This window comes from Pseudorca crassidens, chromosome 19 (assembly GCF_039906515.1).
Source record: "Pseudorca crassidens isolate mPseCra1 chromosome 19, mPseCra1.hap1, whole genome shotgun sequence".
In the NCBI taxonomy this organism is placed as follows: domain Eukaryota; kingdom Metazoa; phylum Chordata; class Mammalia; order Artiodactyla; family Delphinidae; genus Pseudorca; species Pseudorca crassidens.
This window is the reverse complement of record NC_090314.1, coordinates 14,142,977-14,162,095: the sequence shown is the minus strand read 5'-3', so window position 1 is coordinate 14,162,095 and position 19,119 is coordinate 14,142,977. Positions and strand designations below refer to the sequence as shown.

Here is a 19,119-nt window from a genome sequence, read left to right as displayed (position 1 = left end):
GCCCTTAACAAAGCCATGACAGATAAACTTAATGCCCACATCCAACAATACAACATTGAGCATCTGGTCATGTTGACAGTTATGAAGCCTAATCAGTCAATAAACAACAAACATTCTAATTAAAGAATCCATTACACAGATTACAATTATCTAAACTACTCCAAACTGCAGGGCACTTTTTTTTTTTTTTGCAGGGCACTTTTATCAAAGCAATTTAATTTACAAGCAAGTTTGACAAGGTCAATGGGAAAAAGCTCAGGAAATCTGGGGGGGAAAAAGTAGATATAAATCACACTCAATCTAATCAAAATTATTCTCATTTCACTCTCAGATGATTCAAAAACTCACCCAAAGAAAGGCCGTGACAGTAAAGTTATCTTTGCTAACCTAATACTGTATGTACCTACAAACCTTAGACCTGCTTGTTTGATTTTTTTTTTTACTTATTGGATTTAGGTATTAAAATGCACTCAAGCCCACATCAACCACAGACAGTCAGGAGTAACCTGTGTACTTGTCTCATGTGGGGCCCAGTGGGCCATCTCAGGGGAAACATCAGCCTCATAAAGAAAACAGAACAAGCAGCTCTGGTAGCAAGGTCTCTCTTGACTCACTGAGGGCAACACAACAAGTGGAATGCCTCTTGATAGCTGAAACTACCTCTCCACCCACCCAGGAAAAAAGCCATTCCTTCACGCATGCAGAATACAAAAGATTACTAAGTGACATAAAAAGACGCTCCATCTACCAAGCTGACTACCAAGGGCCATATCTCCAACAAAAACTAAAGGGCATTTTGCTTGATATCGTCTGGTGAACATTTTGTTTTCTGTTGTTATAAAGGCCAACTTGGGAGAGCAACAGAGAAAATGCAATATAAAAAACATAGGAGACTAAACCTAAAAAGCAGTTAACAAATGAAGTGAGACCTCAGAAACACTATGAAACTTACTGAAGCAGATTCTCATGTACTAATTTAGTTATTAATGTGTTTCTAACAAGAGAATATGACCAAGAACTCCTTCTAAGTAGATATATCAGAAAGTAGAATAAAATGTCAAAAGGAAATGGTATAGGAGGGAAAGTTGAGGCGTTGGACATTGGATTATATTATTTCATATTCAGTTCATCAGTTCACACAGCTATGTAATCTCAGGTAATAAACCAGTGAAAGAACAGAGAATACCTAAAAGCTTTGGCAAAATTTAGCTTACAAGATAACACAAAGCAAGGGAGATAAAATTCTCTCCCCACTACTGCGTTTAAAAGAACACCTTGCAAAAGTTATTTACATTAGCAGAAGCAGCTGTTTTCCCAGAGCTTGGCATAATTAAAGCTCAGCCACCACCATCTGAGGTGCTTGAATATATCTGCTGTGACTTGCCTCTCCCTAAGGAGCTGTAGCTGAAACCGATTAGCTAGTTTCATCAGCTCAGTCAGGAACACATCATCTTCTCTGAACTCCAACTCATCCGTATAGATCCAGCGAAGCATTGTCATGGTCACCTCAGGGTTAGCATCTGGTTAAAGAAAAGAAGTAGAAAAACTTTGAAAACAAAGCACAGATGACACACTCAGGCCTTCTCGAGGACCCCTAAAAGTTGAGGATAATAAACTAAATTCTGGTAGACCCCACTCAAAGAAATATCACACAGGCATTAAAAATGGTAATTAAGCATTTTGGGTACCATCTGACTCCAGAAAAGTGTTAAGAATTCTGCACGGGGCAGCAGGTGGGGAAAATGAACCTATTAAAGATATAAGTCAGGGCTTCCCTGGTGGCGCAGTGATTGAGAGTCCGCCTGCCGATACAGGGGACGCGGGTTCGTGCCCCTGTCCGGGAAGATCCCACATGCCGCGGAGTGGCTGGGCCCGTGAGCCAAGGCCGCTGGGCCTGCGCGTCCGGAGCCTGTGCTCCGCGACGGGAGAGGCCACAGCGGTGAGAGGCCCGCGTACCGCAAAAAAAAAGATATAAGTCAAATAAACCGGGGGAAACTATTTTAAACATATGGCAAAGAGTTTACATTCTAATAAAAAGATCTTACAAATAAAAATGAGAAGATGGACACTCAATGGAAATATCAGCAATGGATATAAACAGGTAATTCACAAAGAAATAAAATGGCCAATAAACCTTACTGATAATTAAATATAAACTTAAACTAGAATACTTTTTTTGTTTCTCAGACTAGCAAAGATTCTTAGAAGTGCATAACACTTTTTTTTTCCTTTGGCTGTGCTGCAGTGGAAGAGCAGAGTCTTAACCACTGGACTGCCAGGGAAGTGCATAACCTTTGACACAGCAATCATACATGTAGATTATTATCCTAAGAAAATAACTAAGCAAATACAGAGAAACATAAGATAGTCAATGCAGTATTATTTTTAATAATGAAAAACTGGAGCAAAACTCTTAAGAGAACTAATTAAATAAATTAGAGTATAAACTGGAAAATGTTGCATCAATTAAAATTATTTAGATCTATATTCAACATAAAAAGATATTCACTACATAGCAAGTAAAAAAACTACATAACTAAAAATACATGTATTAAATGATCTCACTTTTGTTAGATATATTTGTCTGTGTATATATGTGTGTGTATACACATACACACACACACACACACACACACACAGAGTTTTGTGTCTGTCTTCCATCCAAGTACTAACCAAGTCCGACCCTACTTAACTTCCAAGATCAGACAAAATCGAAGACATTCTGGGTGGTATGACCACAGAAAGACTGTCCATCTGTCTGTCTGTCTATCTATTGAGAGACTGGAAAGATATACACTAAAAGTATTGACCTGGAGGAATTTGTAACTAATTTTTCTTTTAGCTTCTTTTCTCCCTGATTTTTATTTAATGAACATACATTACTTGTGTAGTTTTTTCAGTTAAAATGCTTTACAGCAACTCGGGGAAATGCTTGGGATGAAAATCATAATGTAAAATATCTAAATTATGATTTCAACTAAAATCAACTCTTGGTTATCAGAAGGAGGTCAGTGATGGTCAGAGGATCACTCAAAAAATCATGGTCTACACACCAACAGTTCTCAACTGTGGGCCTGGGCTAACAGAATCAGCATTATCTGGGAAAGTGTGAGAAAGTCTTATTATCAGGCCCACCCTGATCTATTAAGTCAGAAACTATAAGAGTGGGGCCCAGCATTTGTGTTTTAACAAGTCCTTCATGTGACTTTGATGCTTGCTAAGGTTTAAGAAACTATACTCAATTCTTGATTACCTAGGAAAGGTGGAACATGCAACAGGAACATCCCATTAACTTAGTAATTAGGCAACAACTGAATGGTTCTTACTAACCCCTCTCTTCCAACTCTAGTGGGGAGGAGAGGGTTGAAGACAGTAATGTCAAGTGAGTGAAACTGAAGGCCCCTGATTAACTTGCAACCACGTTAATTCACCATCACCCCCTTAAGTAGCCAGATAGTAAAAGGAGAAAAAAAAAGGTGTAATTGGCGGGGAAAAAAACAGTGAAAAATAATGCATCAAAATGCTAACAGTGATTAGGTTAAGGTCTATTTTTTTTTTCTTTTCTCTCTTACCTGCCAATGTAGTAATAATACTTTTGTAAATGTCTTAAGAGAGAGAAAAACATTTTAAAATCAGATGAAAATCTAATTTGATTTCTTTAAACAATTTACTTGAAGAAGTACTTCAACTAAGCTGTCTAAGGTATACAAAGTAGATCTTGAAACAGTGAAATTCTAAGCTAGCTTTGTAAACTGGGTTTAATGCCTCAGTAGTCTCCTAATGAAAAGAAAAAATATGTAGGCCATGCAATTTGTCCAGAGTCACCAAAAATGCCAAAGCTGTGTACAGGCAGACCTCATTTTATTACACTTCACTTTATCTCACTTTGCAGATAGTGTTTTTTCACAAATTGAAGGTTTGTGGTAACCCTGTGTTATCAGATGATAGTTAGAAATTTTTAGCCATAAGGTATTTTTAAATTAAGGTATGTACATTGTTTTTTTAGACATAATGGCAATGCACACTTAATAGGCTATGTGTAAACATAGCATTACATGCACTGGGAAAACAAAAAATTCATGTGACTCACTTTGTTACAATTTTTGCTCTTGATGGCAGTGGTCTGGGACTGAACCTGCAATATCTCCGAGGTCTGCCCGTACACCACTACTTGGCTCATACAGCCTTATCTTGGAAAGATAGCTTATGCCTAATGATGAGAGCATCCCCAACACCACAACCCTCAAATATCTTCTCTGTGGTAGTTTAATTAATTTTGTTTTAAAATTTGGCTGGTTTCCTTTAATAACTCTTACCCCAATTGTCCAAACAAATAAATTTGACCTGTACGGTTGATAAACCAAAATCTAGTTTTCTTCTTTTTTTTTTTTTTTTAGTTTTCTTAAAAACCACATCAGCAGGGACGTCCTGGAAGCCCTCAAAATTTCAAATAAAATAAGATCCAAGTGATCGCCAAATTTTCCCACTCCTGCCTTGACTCTTCCCTTAATCTCCAAAATAAACTGAGAATAGATCCATTTTGAGACTCAGACTAAGCAGCCCGTGGTATAAGGTGGGCAGAGAACAATGAACCAGAAGGGTATGTGCTTCCAACTGTGTATTTTTAGGCAAGCGATTCAGTCTATCTGCTTCCAATCTACATAAGCAAGTGGCTATAAAAGTCAGATGATCCCATAAACCAGAAATTACCTTTAAAAAGATTAGACTCTGAGAAGTGAAACCAGTTGGCATCCATGACTTGCCTGGTATATCTGCTGCTAGAAGCCGTCACCCTCTCATCAGGCCCAGCGCAGAAGCTGGTAAAAATCTGTGACTGCAAGGATGAAAAGAAGGTAACACCTAACCTTCCGACTTCACTGTAGTCCACGATGCATATTGTCATGCTTTGGAAAACTTGAAATTTTCTTTTGGAGAACTTGAAATTTTCTGTGACCTAGTTGGGTTTTTTTTTTTTTTGGTCTGATTTCAGATAAATGTTTTATAAGACATTTGGAAAGAATGGGAATAAACTTATCTGTACGCAAGTAGCCATTAAATGAAGTATACTGAGGAAATTAATTTTGTTACTTAAATCCTCCATTCAATCTGTCAAATCTGAGAAAGGTGTTTTGAATCTCCTACTGTGACTCTGGTTTGTCTTTGAGTTTCCAACTATTTTTTTCTTCATGCCCTTTACAAAAAGTTTTTAGCTCATAAAATTTAAAAATCATGATAGACTGTATCTTTTTTTTTTTTTTGCCACACTGCAGGACTTGCAGGATCTTAGTTCCCCACCAGGGATTGAACCCGGGCCCCAGCAGTGAGAGCACCGAGTCCTAACCACTGGACCGCCAGGGAATTCCCATAGACTGCATCTTTTATCAGTATAAACATCCTCTTTAGTCAGTTTAAGGATGCACCCTTAAATATAACTTCTTGGAAATAAAAATAAACCCCATATCGTACTTCAAAATAATCCCAGTGTCAAAAAGGAATAAAAGTATACCGGGTTTAGTTCTGTTATGGCAGTGTGACAACCCATGCTACTGTAACTGATTATAGCTAAAAACTGTAGACAGTGTACCAAAAACAGCTACCAGAGGATTCTGAAAATAAACAAAAGCATCTGAATTGTAGGGGGAGGCAAAACTTGAAGAAGCAATTGCACTGGACAAGCTTCTCCATTGTTTTTTTTCCCTTTATGGCTTTGTCCTGAGGGTAGACTTGTCCAGGAGGAACACTGCCGTAGTGACCACGAGGATGCCTAAAACGCCAATAAAAACTCCACCTTTCTGGTCAGATGAACCAGGAAAAGGAGCCCCCAGGGCACTGAAGGGTCAGGGGAGAGTCCCAGAGTGAAGAGAACCAGAGAAGGAGATCTCCTAATTCTGTGTACAAGCCACAAGGCCTCAGGCTCACCTCTAAGCCACTGATGCACAGAACAGTCCTAGCCCAGCTTTAAGAACTGAAGTGATATTTGAACCACCACCCACAGAAGGTGAAACAGAAGCTGCAGTTTGCACCTAAGGAGCCTTAGCATTTTCCAGAGGATGACACAGGACCAAAGCCTACACAACATAATGGCAATGTCCAGGATACAATTCAAAATCATTTGATAAAGAAAAACATTTGGAAAATATGACCGTTTTTCAAGGGAAAAGATAACGTCAAGATGACCCAGATACTGAACTTATGAAAGACTTGAAGACATCTAGTATAACTATGCTCCAGAAGGTAAAGGGAAACACACTTGAAATTAAAAGAAAAATTTTCAGCATATAAATTATAAGAAATAGAAATTATAGAAATGAAAAATATGATATGTATAATAAAAACATACTCAGTGGGCTCAAGAGCAGAATGAAAACAGCAGTGCAAAGTCAGTAAACCTGAAGATAGATCAGTAGAATTTATCCTATCTGAAGAACAGAAAAAAAAAAAAAAAAAAAGGTTGGGAGAAAAAAATAAAAGAGAGAGCCTCAAAGAGACCTGTTGGATAGTAACAAAGGGTCTACTACTGGAGTCTCAGAAAGAAAGAGATCAAGGAAGAAAAATAATGAAGAAATGATGGTCCTTTCCTAATTTGGTGACAGACCTAAATTTTTAGATTCAAGATCAGAGTACCCTAAACAAGAAGAAAATCATATCTAGATACATCATCAGCAAACTACTGCAAACTAAACATAACGAACAAGTCTTTACCACTTCACATCCGGTAGAATAGCCTCTATCAAAACAAAACAAAACACAGTAAACAACAAGTATTGGTGAGGATGTGGAGAAATTGGAACCCTTGCGCACTGTTGGGGGAAATGTAAAATGGTGCAGACCGTATAGAAAACAGTTCCTTGAAAATTTAAAATAAAACTACTATATGATCCAGCAATCCCACTTCTGGGTATGTACCCAAGAGAACTGAAAGCAGGCTCCTGAAGAGAGATTTGTACACCAATATTCACTGCAACATTATTTACACTAGCCAATAGATGGAAGCATATATTGCTCAATATGTAGATGACCATATATTCCTCATCTATAAGAGGGAACAAACAATAGTACTTACCTCAAAGTGTTATTCTAAAGATAAATGAGTTAATACCTGTAAACTACCACCACATGTTAATTGCTATACAAAAATTTCCTATGATTATTATTAAAACAGACTATTTTAAACCAACACACAGACAAATTTAGCATAAACAGAGATTAGAGAGAAAAACACAAAAGCCATGTTAGGGTTGAGTAAGGGGACATAACACAGATTAACTGAAGCTCTAAGAAAATCTCTGGGAGGGGGTCTCAGCTGTTAGCAGGAGGCCACAAGGCTGTTTGAGTGTCCTCATGACACAGCAGCTAACTTCTTCCAAAGTGAGCAATCCAAAAGACAGAGCAAGGAAGAAGTCACAATGCCTTCAAAGAACCTATCTCTGCAGTAACATGTTATCAATTACAAGCTCAGTCAGCCTATACTTAAGAGGAATGGAATCAGGATCCTCCTTTGAAGGGAGGAATAACAAATAATTTATGGACATATTTTAAACCACCATAGATATCTTCAAAATACTGAAACTGAACAACCTAGAACTAGCAGTTCACATGGTATCTAACAGATACCATTGTCCCTGTGAGTTTGCTGGAGCACCTTAGTGTGCCTGAGCACAGAGTCTGGGACCCTATGCTCCTTCCACTGCACAGTGCAACCTCCCAGGTCTGTGCTTTGGTGCGTAGTTTTCCTAACTGGACTGAAAAGGAGGGAAGGAGGATGCTTTCTGTTTTTGGAATGGCTTGACAGGACACAGGACACATTCCAGGAAAGCTGAATGACTCACCATAAACTCTCATGCCAGGGAACCATAAGATCTTTGCTGGAGGAAGCATGCAAGAAATTCTAGCTTCAAAACAGCCATTCTACAGCATTGGAACTGCTCAGTGTCAGCTGCTATTACTGAAGTGCTATAGAGAGGCTATAAACAAACCACTTAGCCTGAAGCAAACTGCTTTACTTCATAAAGAAGTGAAATATCGTGCATCAAGATTTGTTGTACTGTGTTGAGCTAACAGTTATATTCTTTCTCTTCCCAGTTGATCAGTCAGTATCTTTATAAACATCTTTATACTTAAAATAACCAATAAATAAAAAGCAAATTTATACTTTTGACCTTTATATTTTGAAACAATTTCAGACTTAACAAAACAGTTGTAGAGTTCCCGTATACCCTCTACCCATCTTCCCCTAATATTAGCATCTTACATAACCATAGCACAATTATTAAAACCAGGTGACTAGGACCGATACAATACTATTAACTAATTACAAACTTTGCCAATTATCCCAGTAATGTCCTTTTTATGGGCCAGAATCCAATTGAGGTACCACACTGCATTTCATTATCATGTCTCCTTAGTCTCCTCCAATCTCTAACAGTTCCTTAATCTTATCTTGTCTTTCATGACCTTAACATATTTGAGTAATACTGGCCAGTTATTCTGTGGAATGTTCCTCAATTTGGGTTAGTTTGATGCTTTCCCATAATTAGATTGAGGTCATGCATTTATGGCAAGAATCCTACAGAAGTGATTGTGCCTTTGTCACTGCATCATATCAAGCGCAAAATATTTTACTTTTTTTTTTTTTTTTTTGCGGTACGCGGGCCTCTCACTGTTGTGGCCTCTCCCATTGCAGAGCACAGGCTCCGGACGCGCAGGCTCAGCAGCCACGGCTCACGGGCCCAGCCGCTCCACAGCACGCAGGATCCTCCCGGACCAGGGCACGAACCCGTGTCCCCTGCATCGGCAGGCGGACTCTCAACCACTGCGCCACCAGGGAAGCCCAATATTTTACTTTTTTGAACAAGGTATGATTTAAGAAAACTTTCATGTACCCAAATACATTTTAAACACTTGGTATATAATGCCTACTGTATCTTCATCAACATGTGCTAAAATTCTTATAACAATTAATAGAATTAAAGTTGTGCTTATTTTGAATTTTAAGAAATATCAGTTACACAAGAACCTCCAAAGAAAATGTGAGACTTAGGATGTCACTCTAAGAATGTAAGTTCCATACAAATACGAATTTAATTTTGTTCACTGCTATAACCCTAGTACCTTGAAAAGTGCCTGCCACTCAGCATTTGTGATATTAATGGACTAATTCTGAAGAAACAAAATACCAATAAATTCATAAAATGATTTTATTAAGTTCATGAGTGTGGAAAAGGTTCAACCATTTAAAACACAGCTTTTACGCTATTTATACACTTGTTTACAAGAGCCTATTTCCAATCTCCCTCAGGCGTGAGGCAGCCATGGGCAGTAGTGCTTCCAGGTATCGTATAACACACAGGCTTCTCAGGCAGTTTCAGTTGCTGCAAGCCCAGATTTAGGTAATCACACCCATGCCCACCCAGGCAACTCAGCAGGACTCTGCACAAGACACACAAACATGAACAGGTCCACAAATGCAACCACCTCCTTGGAACCCTTCAAAGATAAACTTTATAAAGAAAAGTAAAGATGGGCTTCCCTGGTGGTGCAGTGGTTAAGAATCCGCCTGCCAATGCAGGGGACACGGGTTTGAGCCCTGGTCCGGGAAGATCCCACATGCCGCAGAGTAACTAAGCCCATGCACTACAACTACTGAGCCTGTGCTCCAGAGCCCGAGAGCCACAACTCCCGAAGCCTGGGCACCTAGAGCCCGGGCGCCTAGAGCCTGTGCTCTGCAGCAAGAGAAGCCACCACAATGAGAAGCCCGCGCACCACAACGAAGAGTAGCCCCCGCTCGCCTCAACTAGAGAAAGCCCACGCGCAGCAAGGAAGACCCAAGGCAGCCAAAAGTAAATAAATAAAATTTTAAAACGCTTAAAAAAAAAAAAGAAAAGATACCATAAGCTCCACTACAGCTATCTTAGTAGATGCCTGATTTACCAAAGCCACCAGAAACATTGACTCTGCAGCCGCTCACTCCTGAAAGCAAACCTTGTAGCCCGGATCAAACCATGCTGATTATTTACAGCAGGAGGCATGTTCAGGGACATTTAAAGGCATTAACATTATACCTTCCTAAACTCTAGAAAATCTCCTGCTTCTCAGTGATCCAATCTTGTGGTCAGATAGTCACAGATAGTGTTAAAGCAGCTCTTAAATGTTCTAATGTACTAAAAAAGTAAAAGCAAAATTTTAAGTGCAATGTTTAATGCAATTTTGCAATTAATTAATTAATGAAATTTTCTGTGTTCTTACGTAATTTTATTTGTTCTGGGGAGCAGTCATATTTTATTTTTCCCACTCATTCATTTTGGTTGTATGCAATATTTCACAGCTACATTTACCATGATAAACATTTACACTGTCTGAATTACCTATAACAGAATCCATCTGACAGAAGTCAAATGATGAGGTGAAAAAAAAAAAGTATGACTATTTTATAGCTCAGCTGTCTAACTGTTTTCTAAATCCTTCATACCCATTTACAATGTGACTGGCAATGTGCAAGAATACCAATTCCATGAGCCTCACAACTACTGGGATCATCAATTTTTTTTTTTTTTTTTTTTTTTTTGTGGTACGCAGGCCTCTCACCATTGTGGCCTTTCCCGTTGCGGGGCACAGGCTCCGGACGCGCAGGCCCAGCGGCCACGGCTCATGGGCCCAGCCGCTCCACGGCATGTGGGATCTTCCCGGACCGGGGAACGAACCCGTGTCCCCTGCATTGGCAAGCGGACTCTCAACCACTGCGCCACCAGGGAAGCCCGGGATCATCAATTTTTGATACTGTAGGTATCAAAAGGTGGTAACTTATTCTAAACTTTTTTCTAACAAAGTTGAATATTTTCAATATTTTATTATCTCTACTAGTCTTTGAAAACTACCTGTTCATGTAATCAAGATCCTATCATGCACTGTGAAGAACACCTCATGATCCAATGGGTTTTAAAAGTTATTCATAATTGTGTTATATGGGGTCAAAGATATAAGGCTTCAAAAGACTTTACTTTTAAAAAAGAAAAACTGTTCAGATTTCAATCATGTGGACTGGTGTCCTTCCAGTAAAGACCGTTTCCCAAGTAGATGTTTTAGTTATAGGCATGAATGCATATGCTCATGTATATGCATGTATGAATATTTGTGTGTTTACAGCTATGAATTACGGACCTCAGGTTAAATCCCAGAAATGATCATGAGACAGAGTTCACTCACAGTGGAGAAGCATCAGACAATTTACCCCCTAAATTCTTGAGATAAATGCTTATTTAACCTGTGCAACACTGCTCAGGTGTTAGCCACCTCTGACACGTTCCTTATCAGCCCAAGTCAGTCTCTTCTGTACCTTAGACATAAAGCCATTATACTACTGTATATACAGCCCTGGCCTTAAATGATTTGTTATCAGCCCATTTCCTCCAACAGAGTATGCACTCTGTATGGCAAGGATGGTGTTATAACCATCTCAGTGTTCCTAACACTACACATGGAAAACAGTACCTTCTGAATTGGCAAACCTTTTGAACAAAGACATAAATCAGACTTTCCACACAATCACTTCTGCAAGTAACGCATATCTTAATGCCTGGGTATGCTCCTTACCACATTATAATTCTCTTGATTATTAATATCAGAATTAAATTCAAAATTTGCTCTTTTTATTTTTTTTAAGCAGCTGTTAGGCAAGTACTAAGTGAAAATGCAATTTTGAAATCAACTTTTGAAAACTATGTTTTTAAGTTTACTTAACCACCATATTTACCCAAATTCTACACAACATACTGTGGCATAAAACAATTAAATAATAACATTAAACAGCTCAATGCACTTATTCAAATCCTAAAGACTGATGGTCATCCTTTGATGTTAAAGAAAGAATATTCTTATTCTTTGGAATAAATGTTACTTCTGAATTCAGTTCTTATAGACCAGGAAAAGTACTTTTGGCAGCTATGATTAAATTTTAAGCAACTGAACAGCAGCAGGACTTTTTCTTAGAGTGGAAGAAAAATTTTTCTCTACACATGCTCCCATATTTATAACATACTACTATATGAAAAGAGTTTCTGGATAAATATTCTTATTTTATAAATTCTAAGAATACTGTGAATCCTCAAATATTTATGATTTATCAGCCAGACATTAAACAGAAGTGTCCACAAAGTACAACCTACTGGTTCACTAATTATTTAACTAGTTTATGGTCACCATCAATTTGTAAGAAAAGTATTCTACGTTCATTAAACCACAAATATTTCAAAATTACACACCATAACCTTCTGCCAAGTGTTCTTGTGCTGGGAGTTTTGAGTCCCCAGCCCATCAGAGGCTCACCTGACAGGTCCAGCTCCTCGGTGGAAGACAAACTGGCCAGACTCCAGCTGTCACTGCGGGCCGCCAGGACAAACTTGTGAGCATTGATGTGCCTGCCCCCAACCTTTATCTTCAGATCACTGATGAAGAAAAATACCCACAGATATAAAATGTCATTATAACTAGGTGTAGCTAGGATTCACAGCTGATAAATATATGAGTATTGACTGATCAACATACATCTGCAAAAGAAAAAAAAATCACAGTAGAATTATTTCTCTATGCTACCACTGAATTCTGATGGCTCATATTTACAATATGTTGCTAGACACGTTTTCTATTTCTAACTTCTAGCTTTAGTTCACGTGGGATGTTCTGCTTTCAAAGACATTCCCTAATGTCACCCACAAGATGGTGAACCTACAAGTTATCAATACACAGGATTATTAATATTCATATAAAGAGAAGAGGTTTTATGAAGGAAAAAAAATCAAGATTAATCATCAGGAGAGAGAGATAGAAAGATTAAAGATTGTGATGACAGCTCTGAGACTACAGTGCTGCAATGCTCCACACTATATTAATGCTCAAGCAAGGTTAAACCAAAAACCATGAACAAATTAGCTTTGACAAAGCAGTCAAGAATATGAAACCCAATATCTACACTCCTGTTCTCACCAGAAACATTCAGACCTATTATTGGCCATTTTTTACTCAACCATTTATAAAGAAATGGGATGAGAGAAATCTTGTTTTCAAACATGTTTCCATATGTATGACTTACCACTACATGAAAAGAGCTTTCCAAATAGTTATTTATTTTTAACTCTGAAATGTCAGATGTCAAGGTGGGAAAGCATCTGGGCAGTTAACAAAAACCTAAGGGTGACCTACTGGGCTGACACAAGCATGTGCCAGATGGCAGCGCTGGCAGCAATCCACAGGCACGAATCAGCATCACCCTGCTTGTATCTGCATGTCTTTTTATTTTTATATTCCCGTTGAAAATAATTTGTTAGGCTGGAAAGGTTTCAGAAACTAAATTCAGAGAGAGGGAGAGAGGGAGAGAGGAAGGGGGGGGGAGGGGGAGAGAGAGAGAGAGAGAGAGAGAGAGAGAAAGGAAGGAAGGAAGGAAGGAAAGAAAGAAAGGGAGAGAGAGAAAGGGAGGGAGGGAGGGAGGGAGGAGAGAGAAAAAGAGAGAAAGAAAGAAAAAACTATTACATGAATTGACTCATCCACTTAAAAGGAGATGCAAACATAATACTGCTTCTATACAACGCTTGATGCAAACACATTTTACCCCACAAAAGCACTGTCTAGAACATACTTTATAATTATGTAAGCATATCAATTCTACTTCTATTAAAGAACTAACCAAGTTGCAACTAATTATGTTAGATCAAAAGAGTAATAGGGTACTTATTATTTCAAACTATTAGAAAATACTGTTAACATAAAACACTATCAATAAAGAAGAAATACAATTGATATTCTATTTTAAATGGAAGATAAAACTGTCTCATATTATATCCTATGATAAGGTTTAAAAATTATAATGAAAACAAAGCACAAATAATTTTTACACTCTAAATTTATTTGTAAAGTATTAAATTCTAATAATGTAAATGAACAGTCACTGTTTACTGTTTCTGCCACAAACCTGACTTTAGCCACAAAATTATAAAAATGAATGTTTCTATAAAATTCCTACTATTATTCATGAATGTCAAGTCAAAACTTTTTCTTCTGTAGTCTTAACATCTCAAAAGGAAATAAATATAAGGATTTCACTAATCTCTAATAATAATAGTTTTTAAAAATATGATTCAAAAATGTAAAATTGGACAGGTCAAGTCTATGAGGACTCTATGCAGAAACAATTAGGAGGCTAGCAATTTTTTAAAAATTTCATCCTAGTCAACTAAAGGCATTTCCTTTTAAAATATGGATGCTAGGGGCTTCCCTGGTGGCGCAGTGGTTTAGAGTCCACCTGCCGATGCAGGGGACACGGGTTCGTGCCCCGGTCCGGGAAGATCCCACATGCCGCGGAGCGGCTGGGCCCATGAGCCATGGCCACTGAGCCTGCGCGTCCGGAGCCTGTGCTCCGCAATGGGAGAGGCCACGACAGTGAGAGGCCCGCGTACCGCAAAAAAACCAAAAAAAAAAAAATATATATATATATGGATGCTAGGATGTAACAACTGGAGAGGAAACATAAATAAAGAGCTTCTTGCTAGAGTGTCTCAATCAAACACTTTAATAGGAAAAATTATAAGCTTGTTTGCTAAAAAAATGGTAGTAAATAACTACATATAACCATCATTTTTAACTGTCTTATGGGACCAAAGCCTCCTCCTGAACTTAAGTAAGAATAAAAGAAATGCACCAATTTCTTCCACATCACTCAATTTAAAAATTTTAACACTGACCCTTCAGTTATTCCAATTACTGAAATACACATAAAAACACTATTTAAATTCAACAAAATGCATGTTCATGGGACAAAGTATTCCCCCCCCACATCTTGGTAAAAGAGCATCTGCTTCAGAAATTGATATTCCAGTTTCACTTATCCCATCTCAACAGGTAAGTCCTCTTTGAAGTCTCCATTCCTCATCTGATTATCAATTGTAGATAACAAAGGTATTCAGCCTTCTTTTGATAAAGGACAGGTTTTAGAAGAGGAAGAGAGACCCACCAGAACCATGGGATCATACCATAGCCGACCAGGTAAAAAGTGGCCAGAAGAGATAACTGCCCAGTCTCATTCCCAGTCTCCTAGAAGGAATACAGTATAAGAATGCAATCAGGGACTTCCCCTGGTGGTGCAGTGGTTAAGAATCCGCCTGCCAATGCAGGGGACACAGGTTTGAGCCCTGGTCCGGGAAGATCCCACATGCCGTGGAGCAACTAAGCCAGTGTGCCACAACTACTGAGCCTGCGCTCTAGAGTCCACGAGCCACAACTACTGAGCCTGCGCACCTAGAGCCCGTGCTCCACAACAAGAGAAGCTACTGCAAGGAGAAGCCCACGCACCCCAATGAAGAGCAGCCCCCTCTCGCAGTCTGCAACTAGAGAAAGCCTGCGCACAGCAAAAAAGACCCAGTGCAGCCAAAAATTAATTAATTAAATATAATTAATTAATTAAATAAATATTTTTTAAAAAGGAATGCAATCAACTGTTACGTATTACAGAAAGTAAATTATGGGAATTCTAATGGGTAAGAGCCTTGGACAGTGGGACAGCTGTGTCTGTAATAGAAATGCCAGGCTTCCTGGGGCCAACGGAAACAAAGTTTTCACTTGTCCATGGGAAAAAGAGGAGGGCGAAAAGAAAAAAAAACAATGAACTATATTTTACAAGTAGATACATCCATTAGATTTAAAGAAAGCCCTGTCCTTTACTCAGAGTATGTACTTCCTATTTTTTTGGTATTAATTTTTTCTTTTCTTTTAGAAATGATTAAGATGGTAGATGGCAATCCTGGATTTTGATCTATTTTAAATGTCATAATTTCAAAATTTTACTTAATCATCTAATCCAATCATCCTTCTCCCTAGTAGGCAAATCCTTCCTTCCACACACATTCATGTCCATGTTTCTTTTCCACATCCACATCCCAGCTCAGTCCTTCATCACTTCCGGTCTGGACTATTTACGATAACATCACGGCTGCTCTTGTCTTTTTATAATTTCATCTATACGATGTTACCAGACTAATCTGCCTAAAACACCACTTTGATTATGATAGTCCTATAACTCAAAAACACTGTTCCACACTTCCTAGAGGATCAAATCCAAATTCCTCACCTTGGCATCCCCAATCCACCCTACCTTACCCACCTCTCCCAGTGCTCCCCTACATGGACATGTACCCTAAAATGGGCCCCTCACTGTCCTCTAAATCCTCCACATGTTCCCATGTTTGAGCCTATTCTCAGCCACTCTCTCTACTAGTAATATCACTGTCTTTATCTATTAAATCCTACTCAGCCTTTAACCTTTACCTCAAAACTCATTTAATAACAATTAAAAACTGAGCACTTACTATATGCTAGACTGTTGTTCTAAGTGCTTAAACAGTATTTTATTAATTTAATCCTCACAACAACCCTAAGGTAAACAGTTGTATTATTATCCCCATTTTACAGATTAGGAGGCTGAGGCATGTCATATAGCTCCAGGTCACATAGCCAGTAAGTGGCCAGCTGAGCTTCTAACACAGGCTGTGTGGCTCCAAAGTCCACCCTCAACCATCATGCTACACTACCCACTAGTTCCAAGAAGCCCTCTTTGACCAGCTCAAGAGAAAGCGACCTCTCCCCTCTGAATCCCTGCACCTGTAAGCTAATTCCTATCTATACCAGCGATGCTATCTATCACCATCACTCCTATACTCTGTACTGAATATAAGCAGCAAACAAAAGAGACAAAATCTTGCCTCAAGGGGCCTACATTCCAGAGACTAAAGGCTGGTCAACTAGTAGAGAGAAATAAACTTGGGAAGAAAGTCAGTAAGAGGAGAAGCTGCAATGTAGCCTGTGAATAAAGCAAAAGGGCTTGCTTCCCCAAACTGGCCCAGTGCCAGGAGCTCACCTATACTGCTCCTGCTCATACAGGTCGGCCACAATCGTCAGCAGGCGGCTGATGAAGGACTCTTTGCTGCTTTCCTTGTTTGCTTGCGCAGCCAAAAGGGTGCATCTCTTCTCTGTCTCTGCCAATTTCTTCTGCAGCTTGACATACTCCTGTCGGAGAAGCATCAAGTGCTTCTCCAACTTGGCCACCTCCTCTGCAAGGGAGACAGAAAATCAAGTTTACCACAGCATGTGTAAAAGCAGACAGCATCCACTCATCCCTCATCCTGCAGCCAGGATGGCTACCAAAATGACTACAGCTGACCCTTGAACACGGGGTTGAACTGCGTGGGTCTACTTACACACAGATATGTTTCATTAGTAAATACGTACAGTACTACACCATCCGCAGTTGGCTGAATCTGAAGATATGGAGGAATCAAGGTCATGGAGGGCTACAAATTACACGAAGATTTATTTTCCACCGTGCCGGAACGTAGGTGTTCCTAGCCCCTGGAGTTGTTCAAGGGTCAACTGTAGTCACGTGACATTCCTACTATTTCTTATTGATACTCCTACAAGACCAAGAGTGGTTTTGTTTGAGGATGCCATCACAGTCCAGGGATGTCTTCCCAGTTTCCCTGAAGACCAATATTTAATATATGGAGTCTCAGGAATGATTATCAGAATTACTTGGGAGGCTTTTTCAAACCACTAGCAGTAATAAGTAACTTCTACATATCACATGCTGTTCTACAAGCTTTCCGTGAACTCTCATGCAAGATTCATGACAACCCCATGGGGTAGGTACTATTACTAGCCACACTTTTCAGATGAGGACACTGGGCCACAGATTAAGAATTTGCCCAAGGTCACGAAGCTGGTGAGAGGTGGGGCTGGGATATGAGCCCAGGCATTCTCATTCCGGGGCCTGTGATCTATTAACCACCACCCCATACTACCTGACACCTGCCCTCCCTCAGGAAGCCTCAGGGCAGTCAATAACGGTTCAGATGAAAGCAAGTAATATTCCACAGGTGTGCTGGGGCAGATTTAAAAGGTTGAGAACCACTGTATTTTTTTTTAATTAATTTATTTATTTTTGCTGTGTTGAGTCTTCGTTTCTGTGCCAGGGCTTTCTCTAGTTGTGGCAAGTGGGGGCCACTCTTCATTGCGGTGCGCGGGCCTCTATCGCGGCCTCTCTTGTTGCGGAGCACAGGCTCCAGAAGCGCAGGCTCAGTAGTCGTGGCTCACGGGCCTAGTTGCTCCGTGGCATGTGGGATCCTCCCAGACCAGGGCTCGAACCCGTGTCCCCTGCATTAGCAGGCAGATTCTCAACCACTGCGCCACCAGGGAAGCCCGAGAACCACTGTATTTGATTCATTAAATTCAACAAACATTTACCGAGTAGCTACGAGGTGCCAGACACTACAGTGGTAAGCAAAATCAGACATATCTTTCCTCAGAGCTTTCAGTAACCGGGGAAAGTAAATTTTTATAATTAAAATAATAATTGCAACAACCAAATGCAAAACTACAACTCTAATGAGTACTAGAAGAAAAGAACAGAGCTATGAGAACCTATAATAAAGAAATTTAACTTCCGACATCAGGGAAGACTCCCCTGAGGATGCAAGCAGTCAAGAGACTTCTCTCTTCCTTTCCCTGGAACTTTGGTGGGGATTCGTGCAACCATGCATAAATCATCGTATCTAGGGAACCACAGTGCTGCTATGGTCATTCTCTGGGCTTCGGTCCATCCACCCCCTACTCCCCACCACAGATATTCCAAATCTTCACACCGCCCTCAAGCCCATCTCCCACCCAATCTGCCTCATTCTTGGCCAATGTCTTGAGAAAACTGAGCTACTGCCACCGACCCCCACGGTGCCAGCAACTACTCCCATCTACCCTATGCTTTCTCAGTGAAACCATCTCCCTCCTATCCAAGCTTAATCCCTCCACCTCTGCTCCAAACCCATCACTCTCCTCTGGTCCTCTGCTTGATCATCAACCCCCCCTCCTCCAGCAACTTCAATCTCTTTCAGCTGGGCCCTTCTCATCAGCACATAAAGCTGTCCAGGTCTATACCTAGTAAAAACAAAACTCTCCTTCCACACATCCGACCCACCTCTGCCCTTCCAGCTCTATCTACCACACACATTTCCTCACCCACTATTCCCCTGCCACTCCCTCCTTCTGTCCCCACCACTCCCTTGAAACTCCTCTCACTGATGACCTTCT

General features: G+C 39.7%; 1 protein-coding gene across 2 annotated transcripts in view; it reads right to left on the bottom strand.

The window, feature by feature from the left end:
* Positions 1–19,119, bottom strand: part of ANKFY1 (ankyrin repeat and FYVE domain containing 1) — a 76,902-nt gene that overhangs the window by 42,610 nt on the left and 15,173 nt on the right. For both annotated transcript variants that reach the window (XM_067717389.1, XM_067717390.1), the window contains exons 2-4: positions 16,898–17,090; positions 12,322–12,440; positions 1,385–1,520 (exon numbers count right to left, since the gene is read on the bottom strand). In XM_067717389.1, coding sequence (XP_067573490.1) covers positions 1,385–1,520; positions 12,322–12,440; positions 16,898–17,090 — 448 coding nt within the window. The remainder of the gene's footprint in view (positions 1–1,384; positions 1,521–12,321; positions 12,441–16,897; positions 17,091–19,119) is intronic.